At 30.0% G+C, this 24,343-nt stretch overlaps 1 protein-coding gene across 1 annotated transcript; it reads right to left on the bottom strand.

The window, feature by feature from the left end:
- Window positions 1–21,231: 21,231 nt before the first annotated feature.
- On the bottom strand, window positions 21,232–23,848 carry LOC111686529 (phenoloxidase 1). The gene is made up of 7 exons (XM_023448888.2): window positions 23,627–23,848; window positions 23,392–23,567; window positions 23,137–23,317; window positions 22,615–23,064; window positions 21,917–22,544; window positions 21,606–21,861; window positions 21,232–21,533 (listed from the first exon to the last, which is right to left on the bottom strand). The coding sequence occupies exons 1-7, from the start codon at window positions 23,801–23,803 to the stop codon at window positions 21,338–21,340; spliced, it is 2,064 nt and encodes a 687-aa protein (XP_023304656.2). The 5' UTR covers window positions 23,804–23,848; the 3' UTR covers window positions 21,232–21,337.
- Between the last annotated feature and the right edge of the window lie 495 nt (window positions 23,849–24,343).

The raw sequence follows: 24,343 nt of genomic DNA, 5'->3' as shown, positions 1-24,343 counted from the left end.
TTTGTAGTGATAGTTTCTTTAAATAGCATCTGCTTCTAAAAAAAAGCAGATCGATGTACGGTTAGGGTGTAATAATGTGTAAAAAATAAGATTTTGGTACTTTTTGGCCGTTTATAACTTTTTAACTAATAAACCGATTTTCTTGAAACTTTCACAGAGACTTTCTGTATGTCTAGAAGGAATACTGTTTATTTCCAAATTTCAAGTAGGTAGGGTGCTACTTGCACATACATATAAAATAAATAGTAAAAAGTCACATATTTGAGAAATTGCAACTGCAAGAGTCATCAAATTTTGTATGGACAATTTTAACATAAAATAAGATTTTATGAATTTTGACACAGAATTTTAAGAACTCAAGCATTTTTGAGGTAATAATATTCGCGAAAAGTATAAAATAAACGATATTAGAAGAAAAGAAAAAAGTTTTTCTCCCAAATTCTAAAAAAAAAATAATAAAATAATTGTAATAATTTTGACAAACAATTTTTGTTACCGTATTTACTAAAATTGAAAATATATTACCACATCAAACTTTTTTTTAAATTTAGAACAAATTAAAACTCAAAACTCAAAATAATTGGGCATCTGGTAATTTTAAATTGTTTATCAAATTCACAAACCAATTTTAAAACAATTTTTTATAGAATACAAAATATCCATGTTAACGTTTTTGTTTCTGTACATTTACAGAAACGAACGAAAAATTATAGAATATAAGTCTAATTTTAAGAAACTGTTGAGGAATTATTATTATTATTATTATTATTATTATTATTATTATTGTACCAAATTTTTTTTAGAAAACTTACGGAACTAGTATGTGTTCCATTGAACTAGTGTAGTATCAAGGTATAACTAATGTCAAAGAACTAGTTCCTTGAAAACTCTTTAGAAGTATTTTAGAACCATAACAATGTTCCGAAGAATCGGTTCCAGTAGTAGTTGCGACATCACTAGTTCACAGATAAACAATAAATAAAGTCTGTTTTCATTGCTACACATGAGTCTATTAATAATTTGGACAGTTTTTTCCGCTTCTGTTATTGCTTTTATAAAAAAAATAATATTTCAGTTCTGCCCACTGTTCAAGAACCCTTTTGACTGCTAGGCCATTAGAAAGCCATCTTGTTGGGTATATTTGAACCAGTTTTCTAAATTTATTTGAATCAGTGCCGGTGGTTATAAGATCAGACACTCGCTTGTACTTTACACTTCTAAATGGGTTATTGTTAAAATAATTAAAAATTTCTCTTACTAGAAATTCTAAATCAAGCGGAAACTTTTTGGAAGCCTCTGAATAACACAAATGCAACGAATGACATGAGCAATTTACCGGAATGAAGGTGGAATTATCATTTTTTAAAAGTGTATACAGACTTTTCCTTTGGCCGCATTAATTATTTGCTCCGTCTGTTCCAATGGCTAAAATGTTTTTCGATTTTAGTCCTATTTTATTACGATATGCAGTTATAATTTGTATATTTTTTCAGCTGTCGCCTCTTCCACCAAAACAATCCTAAAAAATCTATTATGATAAGGGATGCCAAACGGGACTTCCCGAAAATCCGGGGAATAGAAAGTAACGATTTCACTTAAACTTCGGATTTTAAAATCCCGCAGTTTAAGTGTTTTTCCGCTAAATTTATACATTATAAAATATTAAATAATTATTAATCAAAATATTAATAATTTTTGATTAAAACTATGCAGGATCATAAAATTTTAAACATTTCGGCCTATTTTAAAATCGAATTACATTATTCATTGAGTCATTTTTGGAATATTGAGTCATTTTTGAAATATCAAAAATAAAAAGGGCAATAAATAGGCATTAATGCTATCGGATATGGGTATATCAGAATCTATCTATCCCGGGATTTTTAAAAATGAGTCCCGATTGGCATCCCTAGTTATGATGTCGCATTTTTCTTTGTTAAAGTATCGGACACAAATACTCATCCACTTATTGTTGGAAATATCCGTTGATTTATCAACTATAATGGAGTACATAGAATTACCAAAATCATTCACTAATTTTGATAGAATAGCAGGTGTAATTGTATATTTGATAATTGCGCTGCATTTTGTGCGATGCAGGCGAAGTTTATCAAACTCCTTTATGGAAAATGATTTTAACATATTTGTGAGAAATTGAGGAATGTCTTGCAGTAAAAATTGCAATTTTTATATCCATAATTTTTGAGTTCGTAACGGGTTGAGTAACGGGTATTGTAACTGCAATAATTATAATAATAAATAAAATCTTTTTTATATCGAAAAGTAATTACTATATTTTTCCAATGTATTTTTTGCATAGACATCCTCGAAATTATTTTTATGTTTTGAAGTTTTAGCATGTCTTTTGAGATCTTTTTTTTTTGTGATTTGAAAGACGTCTTGCAGACAACACACCAGGAAAGATTTTACGGATTAGTTGTAATTTTGTATAATCGTGGGGCAAAACTTACTGATTTCAGCCAACCTGAAAACAAAAATTTAAAACTTTATAAAACTTTTTATTTATTGCTCGGTTCCCTAGGAAGAATTATGTTTTTCTTGCTAGTTTCGTTGCTTTTCATATGCTTCTTGCTTCATATCAACTATTCACAAAGAATGATAACACAAAATTTTAGGCTTGCCAAATTTAACATATAAAAGCTTTAGACTTGTAAAAATTTTAGCACTTAAATGTTTTTTTAATATTAATATTATTATGATACTAAATATACTTTAAATGTAAAAAATGCATAATTTTTTATCCTCAAAAACTCTCCCTAGATCCCCAAACTGAAATTTGCTAAAATAAATCCCCTATTTGGGGATAAATCCCCTAATCTGGCAGCAGTGATTATTACGTATTTCATGCTCTTTATTTTTATGCCCACCATCAAAAAAGATGGGGGGTATATTGATTTTGTCATTCCGTGTGTAACACATCGAAATATTGCACTAAGACCCCATAAAGTATATATATTCTGGGACCTCGTAAGATTCTAAGACGATCTAGCCATGTCCGTCCGTCCGTCCGTCTGTCTGTTGTTGGCACGATAGCGTCCACAAAATTAGAGATATTGAGATGAAATTTTCCCAAAATATATTTTATTGATCAGAAATGTCTGGTATTGAAAATGGGCAAAATCGGTCAACGATTTCACATAGCCCCCATACCACAAAATTTCGCATAGGTCAGTTCTTTGACGTTTGAAAAATAATTCTGCATTATGGCGGACATAGGACCATAATTGGCCCTACCCCCATAAAAATTCCCCTTTAGAAAATGACTAAATAGCTGGTTACTGGCTTAAAAATGGGAATATAGCGATAAAATTCGACACACATAAGTCTCATGCAAGTCAATATCTCTCAACCAAATTTTATGTATGTCGGTCCATAATTGACCCTACCCCCCATATAAGGTCCCCTTCAGAAAATGACTTTAATGCTCATTACTCTCTTAAAAATACAAGTATAGCGATGAAATTTGACATAGGTAAGTTTTTTTTACTAGCCAAACCTCTCTATGAAATTTTATGTGGATCGGTCCATAATTGACCCTACCCCCATATAAAGTCCCCTTAAGAAAATGACTTTAACGCTCATTACTGGCTTAAAAATGGGAATATAGCGATGAAATTCGACACACATAAGTTTTTTGCAAGCCAATATCTCTCAACCAAATTTTATGTATATCGGTCCATAATTGACCCTACCCCCCATATAACGTCCCCTTCAGAAAATTACTTTAACGCTCATTACTCTCTTAAAAATACAAGTATAGCGATGAAATTTGACATAGGTAAGTTTTTTACTAGCCAAAATCTCTCTATGAAATTTTATGTGGATCGGTCCATAATTGACCCTACCCCCATATAAGGTCCCCTTCAGAAAATGACTTTAACGCTCATTACTGGCTTAAAAATGGGAATATAGTGATGAAATTCGACACACATAAGTTTTATCCAAGCCAATATCTCTCAACCAAATTTTATGTATATCGGTCCATAATTGAGCCTACCCCTTATATAAAGACCCTCCATAAAATTACTATAACGCTCATTACTGGCTTAAAAATACAAGTATAGCGATGAAATTTGACATAAGTAAGTTTTATACTAGCCAAAATCTCTCTACCAAATTTCCCAGAAATAAATTTTATACTAGGCAATATCTTTCTACCAAATTTTATGTGGATCGGTCCATAGTTGACCCTACCCCACATAAGAAGTCCCTCAATAAAATTTTTTAATGCTCATTACTGGCTTAAAAATCGAATTATAGAAATGAAATTACACAGAAGTAAGATTTATACAAGTCAAAATTTACCAAATTTTATGTGGATCGGTTCACAATTGACCGTTCCCCCCATACAAGGCCCCCTTCAGAAAACGACTTTAATGTTAATTATGGGCGTAAAAATACGAACATAGCGAAGAAATTTGACATAAATAAGTATGTATCTTAAGAACCAAAACCTTTCCACCAAATTTTATGTGGATCGGTCTATAATTGACCCTACCCCCCAATATAAGGTCCCCTCTATAAAAAATACTTTAACGCTCATTACTGCGATGAAATTTCACAGAAGTAAGTTTTTCACAAGCCAAAATCTCTTTACCAAATTTTATGTGGAACAGGCCTTAATTGACCCTAACCCAAACATAAGGTGTCTATCAGAAAAATACTTTAAGGGCCATTACTGGCTTAAAAATACGAGTATAGTAATAAAATTCGACTCAATTAAGTTTCTTTCCAGTCAAAAACTCTTAACTTAATTTTATGTGGATCGAGCCTTAATTGACCTACCCCCATATAATGTCCCCATAAAAAAAAAACAGTAAAGCAATAAAAAAACGAGTAAAGCGATGAAATTCGATATACCTGACCTGTAGGTACCAAGATCGTTCTACAAAATTTTACGGAGATCGGTCTATAATTGACGTTACCCCCATATAAGGCCCCTTCAATATAAAAATACGAATACCGCAATGCAACTCGACATAAAACAATTTTGATTTAAAATCTCACTACCATATTTTATGACTTTAATGCTCCTTAATGGCTTCAAAATACAAGTAGATCGATGAAATTTTAAACAAATAAGGAACTGAAATCTTCCTACTGACTTATGAGAATTGGTCCATATATGTATGTATAAATACCCCCACTCGCTATAAAAATTAGCACTGTCAGTAGTAAAACCCCCATTAATGGACCTCTTTCAAATGTTACCCTGATGTTCTCATTAATATCGATATATAATAATAAAATATTCAAAATATCAAAGTTCATTTATATAACAGTGATTTGATGGTGGGTATAAAAGATTCGGCAAAGCCGAATATAAAACTCTTACTTGTTAATTTTTAAATTTGGATCCATTTATAATATAAGATATATTATATATTTATAAATAATTTAAAGTAATGTTTTAATTTGATTTCAATATTAATGTAATGTTTTATATTTTAATAAAATAGATAAATATTAGTTTGCTGCCATACCTAAAACAGAAAAAAACATGCTAATTTTTTTATTTTTTGTTAATTGAGTTTTATTAAAAGTATATCATTGATATTTTACTATCTATACAATTTAAAATAAATTTTTAGCTTCTGAAAACATTACTTTTCTAATAAAATTATGCAATGCAATTTCAAAAAAAAATTTTTTAATGGTTGTGGCTAAAAGTTGGTAAATTTCCCTTTTAAATTTTAATGAATAACATTAAAAAAAGAAAAAAACATACTACATTTTACATACTTTTGTTAAATCATCCATCAAAATTAGAAAATTTTGTAAAAGAATTTTCATAGCTATGTAAAAATTTTAGGCAAGAGCATTTTGCAAAAATATTTTTATTTCAAATTATGACATATACTAAACTTATCTGTAAGCAACATTTTACACTATAGAGCGGAAACTCTGCTGTCAAGGACCTAAGTCTGTTGTCAAAAATCTAAGTCGTCTGAATGTATTAGTAGAACAACTTATGGTAGTATTAGTATATTCTAGAGTATTCAAACGATTATACCCTTCAACCCTACAAACATTTTCTATTGCGGAAGTTACCCGTGTGAAACATCCAAACGTGCTAAAAGCTCGCCAGCGATGTTGCGGAATTATAAGAATTCTTGTCACCAGTCGGGAAGAACTGATGCCGAGCTGGGGAACGTCTAAGAGTAACTTGGAAGATACTTCTGGAAGACCCGCAGAAGAAACTTCTAGATGACTCTTGGAAGTAAGGTATTGCCAAAGACTCTTCTAGATGTGACTAGGAAGTCACTTCTTGAAGTGACTACCTACTATCCTCTAGAAGTGTTACTATCTTATCTTCTAGAAGATGAGTTTTCTCTTCTTCTAGAAGAAGAGAATCTTGTCTTCTAGAAGATGAGTTTTCTCTTCTTCTACTTGTAACTCACCAAAATAAAATCTATAAAAATAAATCTAAATAAAATAAAATTTTATAGTTTTTATTGAATTAATTGAAATTAAAATAGTAGAAGATATAATTGATTTAACAATCTATTCTAAAAAAATCTAATCTAAAAAACAATCTAAGCTAAAAAAGTAATATATGTACATTAGACCGACTCACAAAAAATGGTGCTTGAGTTACCCCCTCATAATATTCGTTGTTATGTAATATAATGTTACCCAAAATATTTTCGGTTAATTATTGTCCATTCGTGAGCTGAACAGTTTTAAAGAAAATATCGTATGGGAACACGATTCTTCATGTTAAATTCAATATTTTATCCAGCTTCAAAAAATCTTTGTTATGTTTTATAATGGTTCCCAAAATATTTCTAGTCTATCGATGGCCGTTCGTGAGCTGAACCGGTTACAAAAAAGTCCCTTTTTAGTTATTTTGTTTTAAATTATACAGCATTTCTTAAACAATATATAAGCCAAGTCTAGTGGTGCGCAAAATTTGCAAAATTGTGCATATATTTCATTTTTCTTAGTAAAAACCTAACAATTTTAAATATTTTGTAATATGACAATTATAAGCAAACGGTTATTTATGATTAATACATCATTGGACGCGACTTTAAAATACCTTTTAAACGATACCCCGTATTGGATATTTTGTTTCAAAACAAACAAAAATTTAAAAAAAATAATTCCAAAATACTTTTTTTAATTTGGTCCAGCGGTCACTTAAAATATTTTGGGAATCATCATAAAACAAAGCAAGGTAAATTTTGGTAGGGGTAAGAAAAACACGTTTTTGCCTTCCATACAGAGTGAGTCGGTCTAATGTACATATGTATCAAAAATTTAGAATTATTACCTTATAATAAGGTAATTTTCAGCGAATCTGTATTAATATTCCAATTGCTGACTGGTATACTTCCAAAAATTGTAAAACGTTGGACTCTAAAATATTTTTGTAGTTCTTCATCAATTTTATGATTAATCCATCAAATTGTAAAAGTTATATTATGGAACGCATTAATCCTTCAACGAAATAAACCAAAATAATCATATAATTAATATTGAATATACATACTTTTGTATTTATTGAAATTACCAGTTATACTTTAGCAAGCAATAAAAATAGGATTCTCTCATGTCCAATACATTTACCACCAAAGTTTAAACGGTCAGATCCATTTTTTACATTTTCTGCAAATAATCGACATTTTTAATGGAACCACGTGATGAAATAATTTATAACTTACCAGATCCCTTTTTTATATTTTAATTCGGTTAGAAGTATTTTAATAGGGGGTACAATATCTAAAAAATAAAAAATAAAATAATTAAAAATTAATAAATTTATTTATTTATTGTTTTGAATTAATAAAAACATTAGCTTTCATGAACATTTTTCAATAACTTGGAATTAAACCGTCTATAAAGATCTGAAATTACTAAGTCATGGATTATTTTTTAAATTATTTACAGTTACTAACGATGAAACACCTTAACGACCCTAAACGGGATATTGCTTTTGACACTAATATTGCAATACTGTTTTTTGTTTGCTCTCTTCTAATACTTGGGAACGGCATGCTAAATATTAAGAATATTAGTATCATATGATAGTCATAGAAAGACCTGGTGTTAATAATTAAAAAAGTACCTATAATCAAAGCTCTGAAATAATTCATTCCCTAATTCTTTATTTGAAATTGAGTTATATTTTAAAGAATTAAAAATTCTTCAAACTCATTCCTTTTGATTTAATTCCTAGAATTAATTCTTAAAGCTTTCGATGTAGTTGAATTAATTCTCTAATGAATTAATTCCTATAGAATGGTAAATTCCTTCTAAATGAATTAATTTTGTTTGCATTCAATCTGTTACAAATTGAATTAGAATTAATTTCAACAATTCCTATTGATTTTTAAATTCCCTCTGAATGATATACATTTTGTTTGAATTCAATCTATTACAAATTGAATTTAAAAATTTTTCAACCATTCAATTTGAAATAGATTGAATGAAAGTTTTGTTTTATAATTCAAAAGCATTCTGTATATTAAAAATTGAATTAAATTTTTTTCTTTCATTCAATTTGTAATAGAAGGAATTAAACAATTATGTATGATCATTCCATTGAATTCATTCCTATAAAGAATGAATTCTCTAAGGAATTAATTCAATAGAATATAAAGCCTAGGAATTCAGCTTTAGAATTTAAAATTCAAAGAATGATTTTAAAGAATTCAAAAATTCAAAGCCGAATTAAAAATATAAGGGAATTAATTCCAAATAGAATTCATTCTTTCCAAGCTTTGCCTATAATTAGAATAATTAAATCCAAAGCTATATGAAAATTAATAAAATTGTATTTATTTAAAAAAGGTGGGTTTAAAACTATTTGATTTCAATATTAAATATCTTATATAGGCAATTTCGTGTCGAGTGACCCAAGTCAAAAAATAATTTATGTATAAAACAGTAGTATTAATTTCAATATAATGATTCCAGACCTAAACGCGCAAATAGTTTTAAAAATATTGAAAGTTAAGATTTAACTCAAATAAATCTAAATATGTTAAAAATGCAATGTTCATCAAATGAAAGCCGAAATGTACAACTTGAAAAAGTCTTTAAATGCTTATATGTACCTCCTAAACGAATTAAGAGAGAGTCGAAATTTAATATAAAAACATTTTTAATTAAACATATTAGAATGTTTTAAAAATAATGGAAATGGAAGCCGTTAAGAGTTGTTAACATATTCCTAATATAGTATTTTAATATGACAACTTACTTTTTAATTTTATTTATATAATCCTTCCTTATACTTTTTGGTATATATTTAATACACTTCGCCATTAACATTAAATTCAATAACTCATTTAAGTTTTACGATGAATAATTAAAACTGAACATGACTGAACAAAACACAAAACATCACTGAACTTAGCAACATTTTTGCACTATTTATTTTTATTTTTTTCACGCTAAAAAATGGAGTATTTATATTTTTTTTGTTTTTGTATTCTTCTTACTATCATCCGGAAGTAACCTAAAAGTATACTTCCAGATGGCGAAAACTAGAAATCAATGTATTTTGTTTTTGTAAAATGTATGCTCTCGTCTGACAATTGTACAGAAGTGACTACAACCCACACTTCCAGATGAATAAAATACAACATTAATTTGAACACTCTTCAAACTGTCTTCCAGAAGTGACATAAACATACAAATCAAGAAGATACAAATTAGCGTTTAGGTCTGGAATCATATTGAAATTAATGCTACTGTTTTATACATAAATTATTTTTTGACTTGGGTCACTCGACACGAAATTGCTCATATAAAATATTTAATATAGTAATCAGATAGTTTTCAACCCACCTTTTTTAAATAAATACAATTTTATATATTTTCATATAGCTTTGGATTTAATTATTCTAATTATAGGTACTTTTTTAGTTATTAACACCAGGTCTTTCTATGACCTATCATATGATACTAATATTCTTAATATTTAGCATGCCGTTCCCAAAATATTGAACCTAAGTATTAGAAGAGAGCAAACAAAAAATAGTATTGCAATATTAGTGTCAAAAGCAATATCCCGTTTAGGGTCGTTAAGGTATTTCTATAGTTAGTGACTGTAAATCATTTAAAAAATAATCCATGACTTAGTAATTTCAGATCTTAAACCGTCTAGGTTTAATTCCAAGTTATTGAAAAAATGTTCATGAAAGGTAATGTTTTTATTGATTCAAAACAATAAATAAATAAATAAATTTATTAATATTTAATTATTTTATTTTTTAGAAAGCAGTAGCTAATATTTTCCCCCTGTTAAAATACTTCTAACCGAATTAAAATATAAAAAAGGGACCTGGTAAGTTATATATGTCTTATTTCATCACGTGGTTCCATTAAAAATGTCGATTATTTTCAGAAAATGTAAAAAATGGATCTGACCATTTAAACTTTGGTGGTAAATGTATTGGACATGAGAGAATCCTATTTTTATTGCTTCCTAAAGTATAACTGGCAATTTCAATAAATACAAAAGTATGTATATTCAATATTAATTATAAGATTATTTTGGTTTATTTCGTTGAAGGATTAATGCGTTCCATAATATAACTCTTACAATTTGATCGATTAATCATAAAATTGATGAAGAACTACAAAAATATTTTAGAGTCCAACGTTTTACAATTTTTGGAAGTATACCAGTCAGCAGTTGGAATATTAATACAGATTCCCTGAAATTTATCTTATTATAAATTTTTGATATATGTACATTAGACCGACTCACTCTGTATGGAAAGCTAAAACGTGTTTTTGTTACCCCTCCCAAAATTTACCTTGCTTTGTTTTATGATGATTAAAAAAAGGTATTTTGGAATTATTATTTTTTTTAATTTTGTTTGTTTTGAAACAAAATATCTAATACGGGGTATCGTTTAAAAGGTATTTTAAAGTCGCGTCCAATTATGTATTAATCATAAATAACCGTTTGCTTATAATTGTCATATTCCAAAATATTTAAAATTGTTAGGTTTTTACTAAGAAAAATGAAATATATGCACAATTTTTGCGCACCACTAGACTTGGCTTCAAAAAACCTTTCAAATGATACCACATACTGTATATATTGTTTAAGAAATGCTGTATAATTTAAAAAAAATAACTAAAAAGGGACTTTTTTGTAAGCGGTTCAGCTCACGAACGGCCATCGATAGACTAGAAATATTTTGGGAATCATTATAAAACATAACAAAGATTTTTTGAAGCTGGATAAAATATTGCATTTAAAATGAAGAATCGTGTTTCCATACGATATTTTCTTTAAAACTGTCCAGCTCACGAATGGACAATAATTAACCGAAAATATTTTGGGTAACATCATATTACATAACAGCGAATATTATGAGGGGGTAACTCAAGCACCATTTTTTGTGAGTCGGTCTAATGTACATATATTACTTTTTTAGATTAGATTGTTTTTTAGAATAGATTGTTAAATCAATTATATTTTCTACTATTTTAATTTCAAGTAATTCAATAAAAACTATAAAATTTCATTTTATTTAGATTTATTTTCATAGATTTTATTTTGGTGAGTATACAAGTAGAAGAAGAGAAAACTCATCTTCTAGAAGACGAGATTCTCTTCTTCTAGAAGATGAGTATCTTCAAGAAGAAGAGAATACTCTTCTTCTAGAAGAAGAGAAAACTCATCTTCTAGAAGATAAGATAGGAACACTTCTAGAGGATAGTAGGTAGTCACTTCAAGAAGTGACTTCCTAGTCACATCTAGAAGAGTCTTTGGCAATACCTTACTTCCAAGAGTCATCTAGAATTTTCTTCTGCGGGTCTTCCAGAAGTATCTTCCAAGTTACTCTTAGACGTTCCCCAGCTCGGCATCAGTTCTTCCCGACTGGTGACAAGAATTCTTATACTTCCGCAACATTGCTGGCGAGCTTTTAGCACGTTTGGAAGTTTCACACGGGTAACTTCCGCAATAGAAAATGTTTGTAGGGTTGAAAAGCATTTCACATAAACAGGAATAACTTCTAATATTTCAAAAATATGTAAACATAGAATTGAAGTGAAAGAAGTGAAAATAATACTTTTGTGCAAAAGTTATTTTCAAACATGAAAAAATCTATTCGTGCAGGATACTGTGGACAATTAGTATTAACTCTGTGCACTCAATTTTTCATAATCAGCTCTTATGCTCCTGTGAAAGTACTTTAAAGTTTAAAAGACATCCGATTATATACCCTTCACCTTTGTTGTGGACGGCATATTATTTTGTTTAATTAAAGATGTGTTATATGTATAAGAAAAAAAAATATTTTTTACACAATATACCAGTGCCTGTAACTTTCGATTCGTAACTCAAATAATCTTTAAACTGAACACATTTCAATCAAGGTCCTACATGCTAACTTTCAAAGTCCCCTTTTATGTGTTCTGGTATAATCCGGGCTACATACTTAATTTCATGTTTCTAAGTTCAATATTATAGAAAATTCAAAAAGTACCTTTTGAAAAAGCACCAAAAAGTTCCCTTTTTTGGATTCTCATCTAATTCCGAATCTACATACTTAATTTCATGTTCCTAGATTCAATATTAAAAAATATTCAAAAAGTACCTTTTGAAAATCGAAAAGTATCCCTTTTATGGATTCTCACCTAATTCAGACACTACATACTTAATTTCATATTTCTAGGTTCAATATTATAGAAAATTCAAAAAGTACCTTTTGAAAAACGAAAAAGTACCAAAAAGTTCCCTTAATTTCCTGTTTCTAGCCAATAACAACACACTAGTGCTTCTCTCGCTCTGCTGCTCTTGTCCTGCCTTGTTTTTATAAACAAGAGTACATAACAAAATTTACTGTATGATTATGTATTTTGTTTTTTGCAATTTATGTTTGAGCATGAATAAAAAATCGCAGTTTTTGATGAAATTTTCACAGGTTGTCCCGGATTTTTGCTCATATCTCCGTTATTTATGGACTGATTTTGCTGATTTTAAATAGCGATCTTCCCAAAAGCATGTCTAACAGAATTATTGAAGATCTCGCCGATATCTGGGGTCATTTTAAATCTGAATTTAACAAACATACAGACAGACAGACGGCCATAGCTTAATCGACTCCGCTATCTGTAAGGATCTATAATATATATACATTATAGGGTCGGAAATTTATATTATAGAAATTACAAACGGAATGACAAACTTATATGTACCTTTCTTACGAAGGTGAAGGGTATAAAAATTGTTTGATTTAAAAGCTTTCTCGACTTTACGTGAAACTTCATTGTTTGCTGGGTAACAACAATTCAGTTTGTTATTCTGACATGTTCACCACAATAGGTTATTATTTATTTTTATGTTCTCAAAACTTAAAAAAACTTCGCAAAGATACTGAACTGATTTGTGTCATCCACTGGACATTTTTCTATGATTATTTAAATCCATCGAGCCAACCCTGCACATACCTGGACAAGGAAGGGAATATTTATAGAGTACGAATAAGATACCGTACATTCATCGAAATTTAATCCAGCATACTTCCCTTGGGGAACACGTGTTTTCTGTGGTTTAAACCTAATGCCGCGGGAAGAGAATGTTGGCTAAAAGACTGATACACGGTAAATGCTATAACACGGGATAAGTTCGGTTCCGTTGCCAAAACTACAGAAGTGTAAATGGAAGTTGTTTTCGCTTCTCCGCTACAGGGCAGCAATGGCCAGAGATTATGCAGATCGAGTACTTGAACAAAGTGCTTGAACATGGATCTGCAGCACCATGTACACAAATTTACACCAACGTGTAAAAAGCACGAAGGGGCAGTGGCGAGTTTTCGAATAAGCTCCCCCTGTGGTTGTAAAAGTATCAACGTGAAATAAGGCTAACACGGCAGGTGTTCTCGTAAAGCACTTCGACGTATCTCTTGTCTTTCCAGCAACAGCAGAGAACTTATCCAGAAATATAGATTTCATCGTTCATCAGTCTTTTATCAACACGATTTTGGATTTAAACCACACGCACCTCGCTCATTCGAAGTACCTCTCCAGTAACCAGGATGAGACAAAAATGGCAATACTGACGAGTAAGGGAAAGTAAATATTTTAATTTTGAAATGTTTTTATTTAAAAAAATGACAAATGACCGGGGTTAATTATAAAATTCAGTAGAGAGCTTTTAGCTTGTAAGAAACTTACTTCTGTATATCGAATTGCATAGCATTCTTAAGTCAGTCATTTGAAATCATTTTATGAGCTGGATTTTATATGGGAAGTAGAGTCAGTTGTGGACCAATCCCCATAGAATTTGGTAGAGAATAGACGTTGCCGACAAAAAAAAATTAAAACAAGAAAATTCAGTGTTGCCATTTCGTATAACCGGAGTGGGTATTGCAAATGTATTGTATTTTTTTAACTTGAATGACAAATTTCTAATTATCCTGTTTATTAAACAGTTAAGAGATCACATAAACCTATTGTTTAGAAAGTGGGTATACGACTTTCAAAATAATTTACTTGATAAACAAGTAAGGGCGAGTTTCTTACTACTCAGTTAAACTAGGCTTAATTTGTTTTAAATTAAACTCGGAACAAATTTAGTCGGGCTTTAACCGATGATTGTGTTTTTCATTTATGGATTTAAGATCAGTTAACTTTGTCAGTATTGCCAACTATTAAGTCAAAAACATGAACAGCTGTTTTTGCAAATATCACTTTTGTAAAATAATTAAATAATTAAGTTAAAATATTAAGTTTTTCCTCTTCCGAATTCATTTTTTATTGCTTTTGGTGATTGTGTTTTCTCACTTATAACTTAGGTTTAATTGGCCAATTACACTCAATTAAACTAAGATAATAAGTAATTTTACTGATTATTGAAAAACACAAAACATATATTAAACTAGGTTTAACCAAAGAATGAAGATTATCTTTGTCAGAAAAACTCGCCCTAAGAGTTCTATATTCATCATAATAAACGATATATTTGAAAAAAAATGGGAAGATAATACTTTTGGGAAGATAACAATGCAAAAGGCTTTTTCAAATGGACATTTCGTTTTTATGATATTTATTTTCTTACTCAATGTCCCATTAAAAAGTAATTTTATCATTCTAACTGGAATGGTTTCCACACAAATGTAAATACCAACATTTTTTGAAAAAATTCCAAAATCGACTACGGTTAGAAAAATTAATTAATTCCTTATTGGACATACATTATAGACAATTGACTACAAATTCTATTCAAAACAATTAATTCATGTTATTGATAACGACAACTCATTACCAAGTAATGTATGAAATAACTACATTACCTACAATACTCATTACTAAAATTTGAAAATATTTTACTGGGTAGTTCATAAAAAATATTGTATATCTCAATCATTTAACATTTAGAAATCCATATTTCAAAACTGCTGTTGTCAGAATAATAGCACCAAATAATGTATATACATTAAACTTGGTGTTTGTATATTGGTCTAAAATATTGAGAAATGTGTTAAGAAAATATAATGAAGGATAAGCGGAATCATACAAATTCATATTTATTGAAAATAGTTTCTTTTTAAGTTAAAGAAATTTCATGTCAAAATAATGGCACCACTTGTGTTCAAATGTTTAATAAAAATGTTTTAATAAGTTCATAATTTGAGTAGTTCTGTGTCAAATTGACTTTAAGTATTATTATTAGTTTGTGATTGCGTTGCCCTAGGTCATGGGGCTAGCCAACTCCTTTCATTGAATTCACTAAATTCTGTCAAATTCCTTGAAGGACGGACAACCATGCCTGTTCCACAGTGCTCCAGAAATCATAATTGTTAGTTGGTTTTATTTCAGATATCTTTCTCTTTACATCGGCATACAAATTCTTGATTGACATTAAATATTAACTCTGGCAGGCCTATTTCTTCGGATTTGTGGGTATTATTTCATGACCGAAATCGGTGGAATATCATCAGATACATTCGGCAAAATAAATATATTTCGATGGTTATATTTTATATATAAATTTTCTGCCGGTTTCTCTAAATGCGAAAGAACGTTTTCATTCTTACATTAATATTGAAAACTACAAATAAATTTATAATATTTTTTCCAGTTCCAACAAAACGGGAGTTATTAATTATTAATTAAAGAATAGCACTATGCCTCTAAACATTGAAAGAAAATTAGCTGTTTGAAGTCCAGCAATTTTGATGTAAGTTTATAAGATATGATAATTTGTAATTATTTTATTTCAACATCCCACGAATCTTTTTATCGGGATAATGTTTTCCACCTAAAAATATTTTTTTTGCCAAAAATAAATTTATTGGTGCTATTATTTTGAGAGTTCCAAATTGAAGTACATAAGCGTTTCGACGTATTTTTTATAAATTCATAAGAGTATAGAGTTTATATAGAATGGGTCGGTCCTTATGGACAAACAAGAGTCGTGTCAGTCACCCCCTAGGATTAAAGATATGTTAATCACATTTCCAAAAATATAAAAATTATTTTTTTGCCACGCCTAGAAATACTGCCTTTTTTGTTATTTATATGTATATTACGTCGTTATTTTAGGTCTGATCGTACCGTATAATATATTAATATTATTGGTTTGGCTGTAGATACATTTCACCCTTAGACGATTTTTAAATTAGACGTAACATTTTATGCCCGACAATTGATAAAGAGTATTTAATTGTATGAAATTTTATCCGACAGGACATGCCCCTTCTGTAATTGTTCTATGGCTTGTTAAACTATATCATGCAAAAAATTCGCCAATTTCTATATATCTATGAAAAAATTGGATTATCTAACAGTTTTCAAGATATACGAAATTTTGTATTTAAATCATATATGTGGTGCCAAGCCCCCATTGGAAGTCCGCATGTTATTTTCTTAAAGTTCACATGAAAGTCAAAGTTATTGTGTAAAATAGTGTAAAATTTGAATATTCTAGCTGTAATAGTTTCTAGATATGTATACTTAATTCATGTAGGGCCTTCAAGCTCTAGTAGTTTCGTTTGAATATTGGGGTATTCAAACGATTAATCGTCGATCGGTTAATCGATCAATTTTTGACGATTAATTTATATCAATTAACCGATAAGGAAAAACTTATTATATAACAATAAAATTACTGTATATCTTATACAAAATTCAAAATGTTCATAATAAATTTACTTTCTGTATTAATTTCTTAATTACTTTTCTATAATGAAGAATATTTGTTGGATGTCTTTTATAACAATACTTCAGAAACATTGAAATAAGTTGTTCTGATTAATTTATTTCTAGAATGGGTTCATGCAGAAACATTTCCAATTTCTGAAAAGAAATCTTGAAAATTACCTTTACTTCTACATCTAGTTTTAAAGAACGGTGTTGTATTTCTAAAATATTTCTAATAAGTTATTCTGCAATACATAGTTATACACTTATTAATTGGAACGTATGACTTCTGGAACTGGTTGATAAATCCCAAAAACATAAATTTAATAAACTTAATATATTTATATAGAAGAGGATTTCACATAAAAATAAATAATTTCTAATATTTTTAAGAAATAAAAAAATTATAATTTTGTTCGTTATAGGAAGAAAAATGTTGTAAAAAAGAAATAATATTATTAAAAAACATCCACTTGCCTTTTATTCGATTAACCGAATAATTTTGAATTATCCGATTATTAGTCGGCCAACTGAAAACCCCAAATAATTATTTGTCGAATATTATTATTTGTCGATTATATAAACCAAATTACATGTCATTTTTGTAACAGGTGTCGGGTATTATATGGTCGGTCTCGCCCTACTAAAATTTCTTACTTGTTAAATCTGATATTTTGTTTTAAGGATATATGTGTTGCCTTTTAATCCAAGAAAATATAAAATTTTATAGTGAAATATCTGAATTACGGTTGTTTAAACTTTTTTGACAATTTTTAATAATCATCATGATCTACTTTGTGCATGAGTACATACATCTTTTATTATCTGCGTAAAGAATTACATTAACTCTCTCTCTCAAAAAATTATGAACCTAATTTTTGTAATATTTTAGTATTTCGTTAAATTCCACGAATACTGCCCGAATAAATTTTAATAAAAATTTTGTTGATATAATAAAACTATTTTTTTTTTTTTGTTAAAAATGCCGATGGATTTTAAAAAATATATATTATACACCGATTTATAGTGAAAGAAATATTGAACAAATAACACTATATGACGGCTATAGACGTCATTTGCATATACAGTCATTTACGTCAACGTGTTAAGGAAGGTTTCCAAAACTTGTCATTTCATAAAAAATCAATGAAAAACTAGATGAGCTATGCTAAGATTTTTAATAGCATGTTCCTAGAAATTTTTAATTTTCTTACAAAATTATTTTTGTATAAAAATGCATAAAACATTTTGAAACTTGTTACCAAAAAAAGCAGATACGTGAAACTTAGCACAACTCATTATTTTATTCATTAATTTTTATAAATATCCCAGCATTGAAAACCCAACACAATGAGCTTCTTTCCAAAAGTAATAAAAGCTAAAGTTACTGCTTCATCGTCAACGTAGAGCATAATAAAAATGAAAAATTGTGAAAAAGTGGAGTTTCTTTACTTAAATAGCCGTAACTTAAACATTTGACTGTAAATTTTGGATTTTTTTGGATTAAAAGGCGTACTGCCTTTGTATCTTTAGAACAAAATATAAAATTTACAAATCGGTTGTAAACTACAAAACTTATAAGTTTTTAAAGTTAAAACTTCAAAAATAGCTCTTTTTCACATCTTTTGCTCTTAAGCAGTAACTGAACGAACTGATTAAGAAAAATAAAAGTATAAAGTATAAATTTTTACGAAATGGAATTGGTGTATGACAACCCCAGCTTTCTTTTCGTGTATAACTGCGTTATTATTATTTGGACATACGGCAACAAAAACATATTTTTTTATATACATTATAACAAATTCTGTAGACATTATTTTGACATCGTCTGATTTTGGGTTGCTATGGAGAATTTTCCTATAAAATAAAGGATACAAAAAGCTAGTGTGTGAACCACAGCAACTTTTAAATCTGTGGGAGAGTGAAGGATATTGACATACAGTGTTGCCACAACAAACATTTTTTTCTGATCAAAATTCGAATAAAATATAACCAAATTTAGAAAAAAGTAACCAAATTTTTTTATACCCACCAAAAAAATATTGATTTTGTCATTCCGTTTGTAACACATCGAAATATTCGTCATAGACCCACAAAAGTATATATATTCTGGGTCCTCATTAAATTCTAAGACGATCTAGCCATGTCTGTCCGTTCGTCCGTCTGTCTGTTAAAAGCACGATAGAGTCCGAATGAAAAGAGCTAGTGGGTTCAAATTTCACATAAATATTTTTTATAGGTAAGGTTTGTTTGGTATTGAAAATGGGCAAAATCGGTCCACGTTTTCGGATCGGTCCATAATTGATCCTAGCCCCATATAAGGTCCCCTTTCACAAAACGACCTTAACGCCTTTTACTGGTTTAAATATATCAGTATATAATGAAATTCGACGTAAGTATGTTTCATACGAGTCAAAATCTATCTAAAAAATTTTATGAGGATCGGTCTATAATTGACCCTACCCCCCATATAAGGTCCCCTTCAGAAAATGACTGCAACGTTCATTAATGGCTTCAAAATACGAGCCAAATTCGGTCTACCAAATTTTATGAGGATCGACCCATAATTGACCCTACCCCCTTATACAAGCGTTAAAGTAATCATAAAATTACTTTAACGCTTATAACTGGCCTAAAATACTAGTATTAAGATGGAATTCGACATAAGTAAGTTTCATTCGAGTCAAACGAGGTTTGATGGTGGGTATATAAGATTCGGCATAGCCGAATATAAAACTCTTACTTTTTTTCATTTCATGTTTTCATTTGGATAACAACCTTAAAGTCATGAATTTATTTAAAGTTATAAATTCATTTTCAGAAATGGAACTTGTATAGGTGGTTGGTTCAATTATGTACCGATCATCATCAAATTTGGTAGTTAGATTTTTGTTCCTGCAAAACTTTTTTATGTTGAATTTCGCCTCTGTACTGGTATTCATGTCTGTTCTGCAAATCTATTCGCTTTTAAATCCGAGGAGCTTTTAAATTGAATTTGGTGTTCTGCAAATCGAATTTTTATTTGAACGTAAAATTCAGAAAAATTATCATATTTTCAATGAAAAAATGCCCATAGCATTTATATTAAGTTACAATTATTAAAATCGATCTACTTTCAACTAGATTTGTCTGCTCCTTTTTAAAACGAGAAAACTTATGAGAATTCGTTACTAAACTAGAAATTTACTCGGATTCGGTTTACAGAACATATAGGATTATAAAGACAATTATGGACCGATTCTCATAAAATTTTACAGAGAAATTTTAGTTTTTTTTTAAACATGATCATGTTGAAGTTTGTTGCTATATTGCGGTTTTATAGCAAGTTACGAGCTTTGAAGTAATTTTCTAAGGGAGCTTCATATGAAGAGTATGGTCATTAAAAGATGTGCCGATCCTCATATGCTTTGACAAAAACATTTCGGCTCCAAAAAAGCTTGTGATGTGATACAAACGGAATGACAAATTAATATACTTTCCATATTTGTTGATGGTTGGTATAAAATAATTTATATATTTGCAAAAAAAATAACCAAAGTGGCAACACTGTTGACATCTTTAATTCATCTTTATGCTCTCTCATGCAAAATCAAAGTTGCTCAACACTTAATTGCTGTATGTGCACTGTGTCTAAGAAAATAAGTATTCCCAGCAGTTCGACGGGACAGTCCCGAACTGACCACTTAACATACCACTTGCGGTGGCCCCTAGCCACCTGACTACCCAGGTGACCGACCATTTTAACATGGTTTGTCCTACGAGGAAGTCAATCGTCACTCTACACCCTACAAAGAGATAGTAAAGAGACGATTGCCTCCGGACACTAAAGTGACGACTGTCTTCATTATCGAAAAAAATAACTTCTAAGAATATAATCTCTAGGTTACTTAAGGATATAAAGAGACGACTGTCTTCGCTCCCGCTTACAAAGGGGACACTAAAGTGACGACTGTCTTCATTCTCGATTACAAAGGGTACATTCGTGACGAATGACCCAAAACATACGAAATGCAATCATCCAGGTGGGTAACTATTGGTAGAAATTAGTGCCTTTTTCGTATGCATTGACTCTTTGTCGAACTGTTGGGTTAGGATACAATTATTTGTGTGTACATTTTATTTGCAAAAATATTAATTTGTGTATATATAAACCAGATACAGAAGCACATTTATATGTATGTAATAAAAGTTTTGCAAATGTTTACTTCTTTTCGACTACACTATCATTGAATACAATAACAACATCAGTCTTTGCCATATTTGAGAATGATGCCGTAAGTGCATTGAGGGTGTTGCCCGGCAGGCGCCTGTCAAATGGAAAGCCCATTGTACGTTTATCAGGGTACAATTTATCTTTTAAGCCGCAGAAGGAATAAGCATCACCACAAACGTCTTGACTGTAATGTAAAATTAAAAACAACAAAATAAATGTGACAATTCTTGATAAATCATACATTGTTTATAGGTACCTGTTATTTGATTGCTCCACAGCATCATCAGCATAATTAGATATCATAACAAATAGATCGAATGGCATACCTTCAGCTTTGCCTTTGGGTATAAGCAAGTGTTCAGGCCAACCGCATCCACAAAATCTAAATGATGCCAGTTCATCTAAATTTTTGGGTTGATATTCTGCACCAATTCGTCGGAAAGATCTATCAAATGGTATGGTTACTGACGATTCATTTGAACGACGTCGTATGACATTTCTTCCAGATTGTACTAGTAGAATAATTTTGTTATTAAAAGAAAACATTAATTGGCAATTGAAACTTACGATTCACAGAAAACTTGTCTAATTCAACAGCAAGAATTCTTTGTTCTTCTAGGCTTAATGGAGTACCACGTTCGTCACTTTTTGGGCATATAAATATACGACATGTTCCTTTTTTATGAGAACCACTGCTGTTCAAAACATTAAAAGTGTATTCAAATGGTGCGTGTTGTAAATGAACAAATGAAGCATAAATACTGCCATTTGGACCAAAATCTAGACCCGCAGCTAGATCTACTTTAGATTTTTGCCAATAAGTCAACAATACATTAGGTCGCGCAGTTCGCGAGTTAATTTTTGCTTCTATACTATTAATTGCAATGCCTTGAAATCCCAACTGACTTTGATTATATGGTGGCAGTAATGTTTTGAATTTATTAAAAATAGTATCCAAATATCCATGCCATCTGTAAAATATTGGGTCGCGCATTGCCGTGGTAACATCACCCATTACTCCATATTCTTCCAAATGGCGCGAATCAGGATCATGACTAAACGAAATAAGATTGTGCACCATATTGTGTAGATTTCCATAGTATTGACGATTGACAGATAAAGACGATGCTTCAATGATATCACCTAACAAATCAATACCACGAACATCATCTAACTGAATACGTTTTCCAGTCGTCTGAAATATTAAAAAAAAAATAATATTGTCTAAAATTCAATATAGACCACGATAATAAATTAATGCTTACATCTTCAAGATATCCTTTGTCAATAGCTGCCAAAATACGATCCCGCCAACGTTCGCATTCTGCAACAGCAATGACATTATTTTCACGATTTACGTCAAGTAGAATTGAGTTTGACGAACGAGCCGGATATGTGCGGTTATTCACACTACTAAGAAGTTTAGGAAAATATCCTTCCGGTATAGGTTCTCGCAAATTACTTAATTCCTTAGTGCGATTTAAGTTATTGCAAAATCTTTCCACATTGTAACGAGCAATAATTTGGTGATGCATATAGTAGAAAAGTTCTCCTCGGCGATCTTTTTTTACTACTTCCAAAGGACCCTCTGTTGGGTAAACCAAATGCCAGTGCCAGTGATGCATATTAACGCCAATATCTTCACGGAAATATGCCATTCGTTGTTCTGCCTCAAGATCCGAAGCAGTATAATTGCGAGGGATTTCTATGAGAGCCTTTAAATATGCAATTTAAAATAAAATTTCCTGGTTATATAATGGAAATAAATAATAAATATAATAAGTTACTCGACTATGTGGATTCGTAATGAGAGAAGCTTCTTCACGGGCATCCTGAAGTACAGATGGTTCCACAAAGTTAGCGGGAAATGTCTCAGCTACTGGAGGTATTTGAATATTGCGCGTATCTCTGCGATGTTGTATAGCAACCGAGTAACAATATTGAAATAACAATGGATTTACTCGATCTCTATATAAAGCAAAATTAAAAATAAATGTTTTTAATGCATGATTTCTCAAATACACGTTAAATAAAAATATTACTTTGTATATGCGCATATTGAGACAAAGCTTTGTACGTTCGGAGCATCAAGGAATATTTTTATCAATTGGCTAGCAACTTGCTTATGGTGGTCTTGAAATAAAGAGAATTGTTTCCTCTTTCCAATTTTTACGGCAAAATTTAGATCCAGTTTTCTTTCGACATCACGTAAAGGTATCTATTAAAAGGACTATTGTGATTTTCGGTTGTGTTGTACTACAATAAATTTTTACATACCTTCACTTCAACTTTGTCGCCAAATCTGCTCTGGAGTTCTACTTGTGTACCGCTGTAGCGATCAATGTAATAACTATCTGGCAAATCAAATGCAGCCTTTCCGTTATCACGGGAGGTAAAAACTGGTTCCAAAGGGCGTTGGAATAACAATTCTAAGGCTTTTGTATCATTGGACATGATTAATAAAAAAATCTTGTATTATTTCCAAATAGTCAATTTGGTTTGATGCGTACTTTAAATACACTGATGGCATATTCTGTTCGGAAAGTGCCTTTTATACTCTAGAACTTCTATTATATTGTCTACTTCTATCTTTTCTTTCAAAGAATACAAATTACAAACGTATATTTCCTAAATAAATTATCCGCATTTATTAGTCTTTGTATCAAATTAAGGTTTACGTGGTCTTGACAATTCCAAGGAAAAATGGTATAGTAAAACGGTTCTTGAGTGTAGGATATTTAAAAAATATGTATTTTTCATTATATAATTCCAAGACTAAGCACAACTTATACAATAATCAGTATTTACGATCAAACCTAATTTTGTCAGTTTTCTTGTCTCCTTCTAGTGCAATGTAAAATTTTAAAAAATCATTCCAGCAGTTTAGTCGCAATTGACAAAAGAGAGTATTGTTTAAAGTACCAAAATAACGCAAATTTACTCATGTTTTTGCTCCACTTTCCCTTTCAGGGTCAAAAATAATTTATGTCGAGA

This window comes from Lucilia cuprina, chromosome 6, assembly GCF_022045245.1.
Source record: "Lucilia cuprina isolate Lc7/37 chromosome 6, ASM2204524v1, whole genome shotgun sequence".
NCBI lineage: Eukaryota > Metazoa > Arthropoda > Insecta > Diptera > Calliphoridae > Lucilia > Lucilia cuprina.
Note: the sequence above shows the minus strand (reverse complement) of the source record. Positions and strands in the feature narration are given on the sequence as shown.